General features: G+C 55.6%; 5 protein-coding genes across 5 annotated transcripts; 3 read left to right on the top strand and 2 right to left on the bottom strand.

Annotated features, from left to right (window-relative positions):
* Positions 1–274: 274 nt before the first annotated feature.
* Positions 275–2,126, top strand: BDY17DRAFT_329034 (MFS transporter; the record flags this gene model as incomplete). The annotated part of the gene is made up of 7 exons (XM_033737857.1): positions 275–410; positions 464–624; positions 676–795; positions 845–1,319; positions 1,366–1,656; positions 1,707–1,833; positions 1,880–2,126. 7 exons carry the CDS (start codon positions 275–277, stop codon positions 2,121–2,123), a joined length of 1,554 nt encoding a protein of 517 aa, XP_033593973.1.
* Positions 2,127–2,465: 339 nt separating this feature from the next.
* Positions 2,466–7,838, top strand: BDY17DRAFT_288902 (uncharacterized protein). The gene is made up of 3 exons (XM_033732267.1): positions 2,466–2,914; positions 2,968–7,302; positions 7,372–7,838. The coding sequence occupies exons 1-3, from the start codon at positions 2,636–2,638 to the stop codon at positions 7,603–7,605; spliced, it is 4,848 nt and encodes a 1,615-aa protein (XP_033593972.1). The 5' UTR covers positions 2,466–2,635; the 3' UTR covers positions 7,606–7,838.
* BDY17DRAFT_10792 (uncharacterized protein) lies at positions 7,740–8,533 on the bottom strand. The gene has a single exon (XM_033729169.1). It carries the CDS (start codon positions 8,333–8,335, stop codon positions 7,874–7,876), a length of 462 nt encoding a protein of 153 aa, XP_033593971.1. The 5' UTR covers positions 8,336–8,533; the 3' UTR covers positions 7,740–7,873.
* Positions 8,534–9,409: 876 nt separating this feature from the next.
* Positions 9,410–12,111, top strand: BDY17DRAFT_259604 (uncharacterized protein). Its single transcript, XM_033731833.1, has 4 exons — positions 9,410–10,131; positions 10,214–10,281; positions 10,337–10,604; positions 10,656–12,111. The coding sequence occupies exons 1-4, from the start codon at positions 9,869–9,871 to the stop codon at positions 11,809–11,811; spliced, it is 1,755 nt and encodes a 584-aa protein (XP_033593970.1). The 5' UTR covers positions 9,410–9,868; the 3' UTR covers positions 11,812–12,111.
* On the bottom strand, positions 12,112–13,865 carry BDY17DRAFT_288899 (beta-lactamase/transpeptidase-like protein). Its single transcript, XM_033732266.1, has one exon. It carries the CDS (start codon positions 13,569–13,571, stop codon positions 12,138–12,140), a length of 1,434 nt encoding a protein of 477 aa, XP_033593969.1. The 5' UTR covers positions 13,572–13,865; the 3' UTR covers positions 12,112–12,137.
* Positions 13,866–14,150: the final 285 nt, after the last annotated feature.

Below are 14,150 nucleotides of genomic sequence, written 5' to 3'. Positions count from 1 at the left end.
CGAGCTTGACCGCAGCACAAGCCTTGCAATGTCTTAGCCCTCGGTGCTTGTGCGGCTTCAAGCTAATTTAAACGCGGTGCCGTCGCAGCCGTGATGTGTGGTCGGCAATCCCCAGAGTTCAGCCTCCCCAGTTTCTCCGCACGTTTTCCCCACAGGATAGCCGTGGTAAGCACGCGGCTACTCCATGACGCGGCCGTGCATAATGCTCCCCTTATACCTGCAAGAGAACTCGCCGGCGACTTCCACCTGGCAAGACAATTGCAATACCGCCAGTATGGGTTTCCTTTCGGGTGGCAAGAACGAGCATCAAGGGCGTCAGATCAATGCGTACAACATCTTTGTCCTGCTCCTGTTGGGATTTGGTTCGATCACGTATGGATACTCTGCATCGATCATTGCAACCACTCTGGGTAATGCTCCGTCTTCTCCGACTCAACGAAGGGTACGTACTTATGACCTGCAGGACAACCGTCGTTTCTCGAGTACTACGCATTGGAGACTCGACCAGGTGGGCTGAGTCTGGAATCCTGCACGAATGGACTTTTCTTCGCCGGCGGGGTCATTGGACCGCTGTTGCTTCCATGGGTTGCAGACAAGTATGGGAGAAGGGCCAGTATCGCATTGGTAAGTGCACCGTCGTAGTCAAACAGTCGATAACGATCTGACTCCTTGTAGGCGGCGACGCTGTGTCTCATCTCCGGAGCAATCATGGCAGGTAGCACGAACATCGGCGAATTCATCGTGATGCGTTTTGTCTCAGGACTCGGCACGATGATGATGCTGGCGGCAATTCCGGTATGCGACGGGTCCTCGATTCCGACAGACTTTCGCTGACTTTCAATAGTTATTGATGAATGAGATTGTCCCAAACAGCATGCGTGGCGGTTTGGTTGAATTGCACTCCATCTTCTTCATCCTTGGCTACGCCATTGCTGCCTGGGTGGGGTTTGGCTTCTTATTCTGGAAGAAGGGGGGTGTCGACAACACCTGGAGACCACCACTCGCATTGCAGAGCGGGTTTGCGCTTCTGACCTTGATCGCTCTAATCTGGGTCCCGGAGAGCCCGCGATGGCTGATCCTGCAAGGACGTGTCGAAGAGGCGGAACGAATACTCACTCGCCTGCACAGCGACCCGCGCGATCCAGACAAAGCGTACGCCAAGGCCGAGTTGTACCAGATCAAGAAGCAGATTGTGATTGACCGGACACTGGGGAATTCCTGGTTGGACATTATCCGCAAGCCATCGTATCGAAAACGCGCACTTATCGGAATGGCCACTTGCGGTTTTATCCAATCTTCGGGCGATCTCGTCATTAACAGTGCGTACCTCTTATCTTCTCCCGCCGCATTCGCTAACAGTAGCAGACTACGGGCCCACGCTTTATCGACTGCTGGGGTTCTCAGTTGTCAAACAGCTGTTGTATCCAGCTGCTTGGCTGACGTTTACGCTCGGCGTGTCCGTCATTGCGATGCCTCTGATTGACCGATTTCCCCGGAACATCTACATGGCGGTCGGCTTGTGGGGTTGCATGTGTTGTTTGATTGTGGAGGCGGCACTCACGGCGGAATTCGTGCCCTCCCACAACACTGCTGCGTTGAGTGCAGCTGTGGCGATGTTTTTCGTTTTTCAGATCTTTGACACTGCCATGTTGAACGGTATGATCTGGATGTTCCAGACGGGTTTGGATGATACTGACGGTTTACAGCACCGGAATGGGCGTTCTTGGGAGAAATCTTCCCCACGCACATCCGCGCAAAGGGAATGTGCGTGTCGATTTCGATGGTGTCGCTGACGAATGTCGTGTACCTTCAGGCCGCGCCAGTTGCATTCGCGTAAGTTTGATCTGCCGTGTTGACGTGCTGTGCTAATGCTGTGTAGCAACATCGGCTGGAGATACTATCTCGTCTTCATCATTCTGACCTTCATCGGCGGATTCGTATTCCTCTTCACCTTCCCGGATACCCGCCGGCTGCCGCTGGAAGAAATTGCGGCTCTGTTTGGCGATGCTCATGAGGTCGCCATCTATCATCAAGAGATTGAGGTTGACAACGAGACTCATACCGTGATTGATCATCATAATGAGTTCTCAGATGAGAAGAATACGGATCTGCAGAAAGAGTAGCGCACGCTCCGAGCAACGAAAGACGGGTTTGGGAGGCAGGCATCGAAATTCGATAGACATTACCGCGAGCTGTCGTTGTCTGAGTACAATTGTGGTCGGGATTCGCCGTGCCAGATGACTCTCAAAGTCTGCCTGCCATACAAATCAGCGTACAAGCCTGTCGCACTAACTCGAATTCGATTCGCCGTTCGTAGCAGTTCAAAATGCAATCATCCACGTGCACCAAGAGCGTTCGTCTGCCTTCCAGCCACGTGCGGTACATTTTCGCTCGCGCAGGCTGTGCGCTAGCAAACCTTAAATCCTTTCGTGTGGCGCACGCATATCGACGACATGGTGAGTCCACAAGACGCTTAATCGATGCAAAGCCGTTCGTTGTCCCTCTCTTTTCGCTCCGACATTTCGCTCCTCGCGTTGCTGTTGTCTATAAATGACCATGTAATCCTCGTCCTTCTTTCTCCCCTCCAAATACCCCAAACCTCTGACTCGTGTATGCAACGCGAAATCTGAGCATCATGAGCAAGAGACAATTCAAATCGCAAGCCAGCAGTGGCCGCGCTGGGTACGTGGCGGGAGGGTTCGGCAGCAGCGCCTTTGCAGCAGGCTCATCCTCGATCCTCTCCTACATTCAAGAACCCTTGGACTACTCCAACATCACCGATGCCAACGTCGTGGTGGCGTTTAAGAACCTCTCCAAGAAGGACGACACTACGAAGGCCAAAGCACTGGAAGAATTGCAGACCTACGTCACTACTACGACTGTCGATGTTGAAGGAGCCTTTCTGGATGCATGGGTGAGATTCTGCAGCGTCCCTCTGAGCCGTGCCGTACTGACAACTCGAACCAGGTCCGAGTATTCCCCCGGCTTTCCATCGACAACTCTCGCCGTGTACGCCAGCTCACTCACATCCTCAACGGTCATGTATGCTCCAAAAGCGGCAAACGGACTGCCCCGCACATGCCTAGAATCGCTGGCCCTTGGCTCGCTGGTCTCTTCGACAGCGATCGAGCGGGGGCCAAAGCTGCTTCGGATGCGCTCCATCTGGTCTTCAACACTCCGGAGAAAGTGTATGGCGTCCGCAAAGCCTTTCAGCGTCCAATCTTGGAGTACTGCCGAGATGCGGCACTGTATGAGACCATTCAAACCCTCAGCGATCCGCGCACTGTCAACCCAGACGACGCCGAGGCCACTTACGCCCGCATTGTAGCAACCAGCCTCACAGTCATCAGCAGCCTCCTCCACGAATTAGAGCCCGCAGACCTCGAGAAGGAAATATCAGTCTATGAAGAAATCCTCTCCGAGCCCAAGCTGTGGGAATTTGTCAATCATCCTGATACCGGCGTTCGGCGATCCATGCACCGCTTCATTCAAGCCGTGCTGGACAGACGGTCGACGCTACTGCAGCCCCATACGCAAGCGATTTCCACCGCCTACGTCGACAAAGGCCTGCATTCAGGTCAAACTGGCTCAGCTCTCGACTACATTTCAACCCTGGAGTCCCTCACTACGTTCATGCCCTCGATCTGGACGGATGCCTACGCAGGAAAGAAATCTGCCGTCTCACGCCTGCGTCACTTTGTCAAGCGGGGCTCTCAGTCGGCATCCGCAGATTTCTGGATTTCGCTGGATCGTCTGTTATCAAGCATCCCTGCTACTGTCATGCCGTCAGACCCCAAGGATATCTCCGATCTCCTGTCTGCAGCGCGTACCGGCGTTTCGAGGAGAGAGGAGCGGCAGAATGCCTCCACGGCTTGGCCAACTTACCTGGACTTCGCCTCACTGTTGACATCACCTCTTCAGCAGGCCGAAGCTGAGGCTGTTCTTGATTCTCACGTTTTGCCACTGGTACGAGAGTATCTCCATCCTCAGTCAGAGACTGCAGAGTGGAGTATCGCTGGGGCTCATGCGACTGCTGTTCTTCCAAAGGTTCTCAAGATCACCAAGGCTTTGCCACTCATACAAACAGAGTGGCCGATCCAGGCAGAGAAGTTGCTGGAACTTGCACGAGTCTCGCAACCAGAGCAGTCGAAAGATTTCAAAAAGTCGCAGGATCACGTTGCAGCCTGTGGCGCTCGCTGGGCTGGGTTGCAAAAGCTGTTCTGGAGTGACGCATCTGGTCATGGACTACAGCAATGCTTTATTGCCATAAGCAATACAGCCCTGGCGACGTGTATCGGCCTTCTGCGATCTCGCAACGGAAAGCCTTACGGCGCGGCCGGGATTGTCGACCATCTTCTTCATACGTGCGGCAAACAAGTGATGCAAGACAAAGCGTTCCGAGAGGCGTATCTGGAATTTGCAGCAGACGACCTGCCAGATATGATGTTCGCTCCCGCCCAGGCACACCTGGTTCATGGCCTGTATGCGATCAGCTCAGACACGAAATTCCCCGCTGCCTTCACACGTCTCCTCAGCTCCATTCTGGATGTGGCCGAAGACGACGCTGCCAAGTTGGATGCTCTTCGGGTTGTGTTTATTGCGAGCACCCCGAGCGAGGGTGTGGCGGCTGCCAAAGGGTCACAGCCTCTCCAAGATTTCTTCATCCACAGCTCTGCTGATGAAACACAAGGAGATTTTGGAGCTTTGTTCGCGGATCTCGTCGAGCTTGGTGTGCTTACCGACTCCACGTCGGATACAATCCTCTCAAGGCTTACGCAGTCGCTCACGACGGCGAACCATGCCGCGACAGCGTTGCCGGTCATCGGCCTTCTACAACAATCCAGTCCACGAACGGTCACCAGATTCATGTCGAAGCATGATGGGCCTGGCAGTGAATTGATCCCGAACCTACTCCGACTGGAGCAATCCCCAGACGATAGCGTCGCCGATAAAGCTCACGAGCTTTCTGCCAAGCTATCGTCTTCTGTGAATGGCCCGCCGGTTCAAAGTCGATATCAGGTCGTCCTACAACATCTGGAGCAAATTTCTCCAGCCTCGCTACCAATTGACGCCGTTATGGAGCTGGCCAATCGACTCATTGGCCCGGATCAGAAGTCGACGCACATCTCAGACCTCTTACCATCGCTGAATGTCTGGATTTTGGCTGTCAAGAGTGTTGTCCGGGCTCCAAACGCTGCACTGGCGCTCACAAGCCCCTTTGGGGGTGCTGTCCATTTTCTGAACAACACTCATGCTTCCTCGAAAGCTGTGCAATTCGACACCGAGGGCCTCTCACAAGCGTTGCGCATCTCGGTCTACATCGCCAAGTTCTTCTCGAGCTCTGGTGCGCTTGAGCAGCTTGGTGAGGAGAAGAGCATGATTTTGGCTCTACTCCGAACTATGGTATACATTGCAGAAGACAACGTCAGCCTCCCCGGGACGAACGAACTATGGAACGCTCGACATAACACTCAAGCCGAGGACACCGCCTTGGAGTTTATCACTGAAGCCAACAAGCTTCTGAGTGGTTATGACGCGGACATCACGCTCACCTTGGATTCCGATGCACCGGACTTTACCGCCCTGGAAAGACTGCGAGAGGGCGAGGATGCGCTATCGCCAATGTTGTACTACACATGGCTTGCCTACGCTCAGAGCATGACAAATGCATTCGAGGTCCATGGCTTCTCGAGCACGCAAAGTCAAGAAGGCGAAAAGGTGCTCGAAGAGCGTATTTCCCAGAAGCAGCTGCTGCCGTTGACTGCGTGCGTGCTGGGGTTGCGACAGCCGCTCACCAGCAGCCAGAGGTTGAACAAATGGTGCAACGGCCTGATTTCGGACTTGACCAGTGTCGATACCCTGCACGAACAGAAAGCACTTGAGCAACTCATCCTCCTCAACACCATCCTCGATACCCAAGAAGAGATTACGACGGGGATTGCGAAGCAGCGCCTTGTGTTCCTCCTCAAAGCAATGACACAGTGGCTAGGCAAATCACTGTTGGGAGGTCATGGTGAAACTGTATCAACGGCACTCAAAACCGAAATGTTCAAAGCCATGGCGAAGCTTCTGCCTGCAATGCACGACCTCTATGGTGAGCGCTGGGAGGAAGTTTTGACCGCCTTGATTGCTTGCTGGGGTACGGATCTGACCACGGACAACGAGACGCCAATTTCCGGGGAGAACATTGTCCTGATGAACGGCACACTCAAACTCCTCGGCACGCTGAGAAGAATGGCAAAATCCGAGGATGCAAATGACGATTTGGTCGAAGCACTGCAGAAAGAGGATGAGCAAATTCGTCGCGAGCTCATCCGCCTGCTCCTAGAGGCGAACGGCAATCACGACGAGACGAACCAGCCGCTATTGATTACTCACGAGCTGTTGGCTCGACAATTGGCCTCGCTGCCATATAAACCCATCCAACAGGCGGACGAGCTCTACACACTACTCAACAGTGCTTCGCGTCCCGTCATGCAGGCGGGCTTCGACCTGCTGCACCAACACATTCCCGCGGCCCAAGAGCAGATCTCCTTTGATGCCGCGCTTGAGAACAAGACTGCTCAGTTGCCTGACGAGCTGCTCTCGCTTATTCTGGAAGCTCCCACCATCGACTCGCTTGCCGATGCCTCGTTCGATCGCATGATGCCGCTGTCGCTGCAAGGTTACTTGTTCAGCTGGCGACTGGTATTCGACCACTTTGTCGGGTCCAGCTTCCGAGTCAGGAGCGACTATATCGAGCAGCTCAAGGGCGATGGGTATCTGACGGGCTTACTGGATCTGACTTTTGATCTTCTCGGCCATACTACCGGGAAGCCGACGGACGTGTCGAAATTCGACCTACAGACGTACGTTGCCGATGTCGAGCCTAGCCCCGAGAAGGATGTCCAGTGGCTGCTGGCGCATCTGTATTTTCTGGCTCTGTCTCATCTTCCAAACCTGGTCAAGACTTACTACCTCAACCTCACGTCCCGACAGACACCGCCTGCGATTGAATCGTGGACGGCAAAGTACTTCAGCCCCTTGCTCGTCAACGCGGCACTGGAGAGCGTGGCAGAGTGGTCGGAGAAGACCGTGAAGACGGATGCAGAGTACGAGCACATGACGGTGAAAGTGGGCATGCGCAGCAAAGAAGTGCACATCGGATATCTTGTCGACGAGCAGACAATGGCCATCAAAGTCATCCTGCCCGACGCCTACCCACTGGCCTCCGCCCAAGTGGTCGGCATCAACCGGGTAGCAGTCAAGGAAGAAAAATGGCAAAGCTGGCTCCGCGGCTGCCAGGGCGTCATCACGTTCTCCGTAAGTTTGACCTACGCACCCCTCTCCTCCTCACCACCCGAACCTAACCCTCTCTCTCCCCACCTAAAGAACGGCAGCATCATCGACGGCCTGACAGCCTGGCACAAGAACGTGGTGGGCGCGCTGAAGGGCCACACGGAGTGCGCCATCTGCTACTCCATCATCAGCGCGGCCAAGGAGCTGCCGGCGAAGCGGTGCATGACGTGCAAGAACATCTTCCACGCCAGCTGCTTGTTCAAGTGGTTTCGCACGAGCAATGCGAGCACGTGTCCGCTGTGCAGGACGCAGTTTAGTTACAATTAGGGGGGTGGGGGGAAGTCTTGAGATGAAAGTGGGCGGAAGGATGGCGAAGGAGGGTGGTGTTTGCGCTCGAGGAATTGGAACTGCCGAGATTTGGAATTTCGGCATGATTTCAATGGCGGCAGAGTTGTCGGAGATTGGACGGTTCCAATGGAATGGTAAAGTATGGATATATATATAACGTTGGAGTGCAGCAGAGGAAGACGTAATGATGAAAAGCAGATTCGATGGACGTGACTGAGGATGAAGCCACATCACGTGTCGCGCGCCTCTAGCGCGTTTTGTGACGCGGGGGAAAAAAGCTTGACGTCCCAAACACGTAAACATCGCGTCCAGCAGCCCAAATTGCGCAAGTAAAAACCTCGGACGCCTTCTTTCTTGCGTCGTCGTCCACACGGCACTTTCCAAACGCCACGGGCTTTGCAGTCTGTGGTTTGGTGACGAGTGTGGACAGAGTCAGGGACTGCAGGATGCAATGGGCTGACGCCTCGCCGCCATCACTTCGATTGCCGTGACTCGGGTGGAATACGGATTTGGGGGAACGAACGATGACGAGCGAGATGAGTGGGATGTAGTGTGTGGTGTGGGGTGGTGCGAGAGAGGGCTCGACCATGATCAGCCGCGGATGTACCGCCGCGGCGTAGAGTGTCAGGCGTCCCGCTTTCCAATCGGAGAAGAGATCTTCGATCGGTGAGAAAGGATGTTGGCAGCGGGTGGTGATTCTTGGTTGCATAAGTAACGGCAGGCAAAAGCGGCTGAACGAGGATGACGTCGATGTGGGAGAATCGAAGATCGATCAGAAGAGGGTTGCTGCACAGGATGGATAATGATGATGGTCGGTCAGAACCGTTGGAGTAATATTGCTCGGGCGTAAGCCAAGCCGTTGATGATGGAGAGCTGATCGGGTTTGTCCGATCGCGAGGAGGCAAAACGGTGATGATGACATGCTGCAAAGATAAGCGGGCGGCAAATGCAACACAGACCAGTGTTTGAGAGTGGTGCAATGCCAGCCAATGACGCGGGAGTGTGGGACAGTACAGTATGATGGCTAGGCAACGCGAGAGGGCGGCGGCGGAAAAGGCAAACTCTCAGGCCAGCTGAAAGAAGCCAATGCATTTTCCGGCTGAATTATTGTTGAGAAGCGATGGAATGTGGGAAACCAGAAGACAACCATTCGAGATCGCGGGTTGTTTGGCGCGGGTAAGACCAGTTGGCGAGGATCGACGGCTCGTCCAGTTGCGCCGCCTCGGCTGTCAAAGACCGAGAACGTCGAGAGGAGAGTGGAAGCGTGCAATGTCTCGACCGCGCGTGATTAAGCTCGGTGTCTTGCATCCATGGCGCAGATAGCAAGCGAGGGCCGGAGAATTTGGCACGTTGTTGCTCTGCAGCGCGCCTACACCCGGGGGGAGGGCAGAGGGATCGATCATTGGCCCATCGACGATGCAGCAAGCAAGGAAGGACAGACAGACAGACAGGGGAGCGGGGCTTGCTGCAGCACCTGACAACGCGTTGACTTCGTGATGACGGCGGGGTGGAGTTGATGCCACACGTGCTCCGCCAAACGTGAATGGACGATGCAAGCGCGCGCCTTTGCCTAGGCCTGCTCGCCTAAGAAATGATGGGCAACGGACGAGCACGCACGGGCAGAGGATGTACAATAGACTGGAGAGGAGAGAGACAGCGGCGGCGGGCTGGACTGTGCGGCGGGACTAGGAGCTGGCTTGGGCGTCGGCGGGAAGGTGCGGGTCGCGGGTGGGTGGACTGTGCAAGGCTTTGCTGCGGGGACCAACCAACTCACCCGGCAACGGCAACGAAGCTCAAGCATTCGACCTTCGCGCCTTCCGCCGCCTGATATCCCGCTTCCTGCCCCATTGAGCCTCTTCCTGCTCCTCCTCCTCCATCACCGTCTTTCCTTCTTCATTCCCCCTCCTCGCCCTCTCCACCCACGGGCAGTCCACCTCCTGCCCGGTGCTATTGGTGGTCTGCATCCGGCGCGCCTGGTCACTCGTTCATCTCGCCGCGGAGGAGCAGAATGCGAAGCGTCCAGCCCCAATAGCGCCCCTCCCCCTCCCCTCCTCTCCATGCCGACACGCTCCTTGGATCTTGGGGACAGCATCTAGACGGCATCCATCTCATTGGATCAGGTGCAATTGAATCGGTCGTATCATCACCACAGCGCCTTACCCTCCACCGACGCGGCCAGCTCGCGCACACCACCACCCACGAGTCCTGCACCATCCACCTACACGACATCACACATCCCATCATGGAATACTCCTCCCCGCTCGCGGCCATGCGTCCCCAGCCATGTGCCACGTGGGGCAGCCGAAAAGACTTGCCAATGTCGCGCTCCAACAACCCTACATACCACCCCTTCTGCCCCAGCAACTTTGACTTTCGGAACATGAGCATGCATCAGAAGCCCACAACCAGCAGACCCGACTATTTCACCGTCAAACCCCCACGAGGCTCCTCTCCCACCTCCACCCTCACCGCGGATCTGGGCGCCAACTTTCACATTGACAAGAGGTAATTCACATTCCATTCCACCACCATTCGGCTTGGCCAGGCCCAGACCCCGACCATGTGCTCATCCTCTTTCCTCTTTTAGCCCACAAGCTCCCACTCCGCGACGGTCTCTGTTTACTGCCGATTTGCTGAAGCCTCATGATGATAGTGGTGAGTGATGCTCATGCCTGTCTTGTGCTGCCTTTGACACTGACCACATGGAAAGGCCGACTTATGACTCCTCCCATCGAGGGCGAAGAAGTCACCACTCCCGATGTCCCCTCCTCCTCCCCGGGCCTCGACGCCATGGACGTCTCGCCATTGCCTCACAAGCCACCCTTTCTCATCACACAAGTCACCCTTGCCTCGCCCACTCCAGCAATCACGCCCGACATTGACATTGGCATCACCCCCGGTTCTGTATCGTCCGAAGACTCTCAACAATTCTTGCAACCTCCATTTGCCCAGTCTTCGACTTTCCTTCAACCGCCCGAGTAGGTTGCAATCAGTGTTGTCGTGCTCCTCACCCACTAACACTTTCATAGGCGCAGACGACCACTCACCCGCCCCTCGCTTGTCCGTACCAAGGCAGCATCTTCCAACTACATCCCGCAACAAGGACCCGGTGTCGAGAGCTCGCTCCCTCCCTTTCGCTTCGGTACCTTGGCTGCCAATGGCCTGTCATGCGCGTCAACCCCCAGTCTAGTCGAGGGACTCAGCGTGTCTCCTGTCGACGACCCCAGACTCAACATGCCTCCTCCTCCCACCCGAAGGCCGCCAATGGGCCCGACGAGTCGCAGCACCGGCTCTCCCTCCACCGGTCATGTACGAAAGCCGTCCGCTGGGCGCCCGGCTTTTGCTCGGCCTCAGCGCAAGGCAATGAGGAGGTCACTCAGCATGTTTCAACACCCCGACGACGTGATGAAGGAGGAGCACGACGCGTTTGAGCCTCAGCCTAATCTCACCTCTGTCATGGACATTGACCAGTCCCATCCCCTCCCCAAACTCCCCTGCTTCATCCCGGATGATGAACCCGACAGTCTCCCTCGCATCTCTCAAGACACCATGGTCGACATTTTGAACTCCAAATACAGCACCGATTACGACCGAATACTCATAGTCGACTGCCGCTTTGAATATGAATACGATGGCGGGCACATCGAGCATGCCGTTAATTTCAACGACAAGCAACAACTCACCCACGAGCTCTTCAGCAATGCTGCCTCTCCACAACCCTCGACTCTCCTCATCCTCCACTGCGAGTATTCTGTCCACCGTGCGCCGCTCACCGCAAAACACATCCGCAACCACGACCGTAATGTCAATGCCGCCCACTACCCCAGACTCTCCTACCCAGACCTCTACATTCTCGACGGCGGCTACAGCAAATTCTTCGCCAACCACCGCTCCAAATGCTTCCCGCAGAATTACGTCGAGATGAATGATGAGCGACATGAGCTGGCCTGCGAGCGCGGCATGGCAAAGGTCAAGCAGAGGCAGAAGCTGTTTCGTCATCAGACTTTTGCTTTTGGGCAGGCCGATGGTGAACTCGGGGATGCAAGTCCTACCGCCGCTGTGCAGCAGCATGGAGGCATAAGAGGGGGCATGTTGGCCGGGAGAAGTCACAGTACGTTTGACGTGGGGAGGAAGCTGGGCGAGGGGATTGGCGCCTCTTTTTCGAGGCGAATGGCTTCGTATTGATGGATCTTCGATTTCGTCTTCTTCCGGATTCTTATCTGCTGCAAGCGGCATTGAGCGATTCGGGTCTGGATGTCCATTTCTGGTCTTGACTTGATTGTTATGGGATTCTGCATATGGGTCTTCTGCTTCTCGAAGAGATGGAGGGGGCTCTTCTCATCCATTCTTGCCACGGCCGAGCCTGGTTTTGATTACTAGATGTGGAAGTGGAAATGGTCTGGTGATGATGAGATGAGGAGGGATGGCGGTGGCTACTGTAACTCTAGTTTCGTAATGTCTTGTCTCCAGAATCATAAGGGGAAGTCCCCCTTGTCTATGTTAGTGTTCCGTTAACTCCGCCTCAGCGTCAGGATCTCCTTTTGCATCACCTCCACCACCCTCTCCTCGCCCTGCCAAGTGAACCTCACGCCAACGTCGATTCCATCCACGACAAACATCAATTCCTTCTTGTCGTCTCCTGCAGCTGCGCCAACAGCAGCAGACCGCAACCTCATAGGCGGAAAATCCTTATACCCAACCGCCGGCCCGCCATTCTCACTCTCTACGATCCGCCACGCCGGGCCCCAAGACCCCTTCCACTCTCTCCACGCCGCATCGACGACCGTGGCCTCCGAAGCAGCGTACGGGACCCAGTTCTCCTCCCGGAACCCAGCAGAGAGATGCCTATACCGCGGCCAGCCCTTGAGGTGGAACATCGCGGAGACGAGCTGGTTGATGCACACGTTGTGCCCGATGAGCGAGTTGGTCATGATTGCGATGCCGCTTCGGTGCATTGCATGATTCTCCTCGTTCCCTGAGCCGGTGCCGCCGGGGATGAAACCGAGGAGGAGAGAGGTGTAGCCGGGGAAGTTTTGACCGGAGTGCGCGAAGGTCATGGAGTTTCCCTGCCAACCTCCTACGCAGCGACCGGCGACGAGCTCGTTCGTGCCGCTGTATAGGCCTGTGTCGAGGCTGAGAGGCGCCAGCATGGCTTGTGCTGTGGCGGTTGTGAGGAAGCCGGTGGAGGTGTAGAGGGAGTCTTGCACGGCGACTACGGTTTTGAGCATATCTGTGGGAGTGGTCCAGAGGCCTGCGGCGGCGAGTTCGATGAAGTTGTGGTGGCTTGGCTCGCATCTTGTGTACCCGGTTACGCCGGCGCTGGTGTAGTTTTGCTCGCTGGGTGGTAGGTTGCCGTACCAGCTTCGTGTCATGTCGAGGGGTTTGAGGACCAGGTCTTGCATTAGTTGCTGGATCGTTTGGCCTGTGACGTTTTCGAGCACGAGCTGGAGCACAGTGAAGCCGCCGCCGGAGTATGAGAATTGGGCGCCGGGGAGCGTGAGGAAGTGGATTTTAGGGGTGTTGGAGCCTTGTTTGCCGGCGAGTACGGTCTCTACATCTGGTGGGTGGTTTGGGTAGCCCTCGAAGCCGCCCTGCGACAGACCGGAGGTGTGAGAGAGGAGCATGCCGACTGTGACGTGTTGAAGTAAATGCGCGGTCTTGACATCAACCAGGCAGTCGATGGCGGATTGTGATAGATGGTTGACGACTTTGGTGTCGTAAGAGATGCGTCCTTGGTCGATAAGTCTAGCCACTGCGAGGCCGACGATGGCTTTTGAGATGCTGCAGGCTTGATAGACGGTGTCGATATCTTCCTTCCCATTGCTGATGACGTGGGCAGACACTCGGCCGTTGTCGAGGATGGCAATGGAGGCAGAGGGGACGCCATCTGATTCCAGTTTGTCGGCGGACAGAATCTCCTTTTCCAGTCGATGGAGAATGTCCATTGTGGTGGAGTAGTAGGTTTTTTGAGAGGAACAGTTTTATAGAAGAAAAGATATACGCGGGAGAAGAGACTTATATATGCCTTTTAGTACCTGAGGTCTTTCGGAGCTGAATCACACCGGACTGACTAGTGGAAGGCCACGTATCAATGCCGAAGCCAGCTGAAGAAACACGGGTTTGAGAGATTACTTTCGACAAACCCGAATGATGAAGTGGAAGGGCAGGGCAGGGTGGCATCTCATGGCTCGACATCGGGGTTCAGCTTGTGGGAGTTTGCAGAAGGATGTGGATGCTGTGGAACTCCGGCATGAGAAACTCCATGCGGCCTGGCGGAAGAGCAGAGGTTAAGCTTTACGGAGACGGCTCGGGCGCGGGCCGCAACGGCAGAGCGCCACGACAGTCGCCTCCACCTCCGGCCTCTCCGCCAAGGCAACACCCTCAAGGCAGACACTTGCCTCCAAGCCTCTTGGCCATTTGCTGTCTGGTTCTCCAAGTCTCAGACAATGCCTTGACATCAAGATTACGCAGCTGCGCGATATTTGACCCCCGCGGCGCCCAACGCATCCCCGTTCCTCATCCGA

This window comes from Neohortaea acidophila (genome assembly GCF_010093505.1).
Source record: "Neohortaea acidophila strain CBS 113389 unplaced genomic scaffold BDY17scaffold_1, whole genome shotgun sequence".
Taxonomy (NCBI): domain Eukaryota; kingdom Fungi; phylum Ascomycota; class Dothideomycetes; order Mycosphaerellales; family Teratosphaeriaceae; genus Neohortaea; species Neohortaea acidophila.
Note: the sequence above shows the minus strand (reverse complement) of the source record. Positions and strands in the feature narration are given on the sequence as shown.

Excerpts from the sequence above, each read along its gene's own strand:
- BDY17DRAFT_288902 (XM_033732267.1), top strand. The coding sequence starts at position 2,636 with ATGAGCAAGAGACAATTCAAATCGCAAGCCAGCAGTGGCCGCGCTGGG. Across the intron at positions 2,915-2,967 it reads GAGCCTTTCTGGATGCATGG|GTCCGAGTATTCCCCCGGCT; the intron begins GTGAGATTCTGC and ends AACTCGAACCAG. Across the intron at positions 7,303-7,371 it reads AGGGCGTCATCACGTTCTCC|AACGGCAGCATCATCGACGG; the intron begins GTAAGTTTGACC and ends CCCCACCTAAAG.
- BDY17DRAFT_10792 (XM_033729169.1), bottom strand. The coding sequence starts at position 8,335 with ATGCAACCAAGAATCACCACCCGCTGCCAACATCCTTTCTCACCGATC.
- BDY17DRAFT_259604 (XM_033731833.1), top strand. The coding sequence starts at position 9,869 with ATGGAATACTCCTCCCCGCTCGCGGCCATGCGTCCCCAGCCATGTGCC. Across the intron at positions 10,282-10,336 it reads GAAGCCTCATGATGATAGTG|GCCGACTTATGACTCCTCCC; the intron begins GTGAGTGATGCT and ends CCACATGGAAAG. Across the intron at positions 10,605-10,655 it reads ACTTTCCTTCAACCGCCCGA|GCGCAGACGACCACTCACCC; the intron begins GTAGGTTGCAAT and ends ACACTTTCATAG.
- BDY17DRAFT_288899 (XM_033732266.1), bottom strand. The coding sequence starts at position 13,571 with ATGGACATTCTCCATCGACTGGAAAAGGAGATTCTGTCCGCCGACAAA.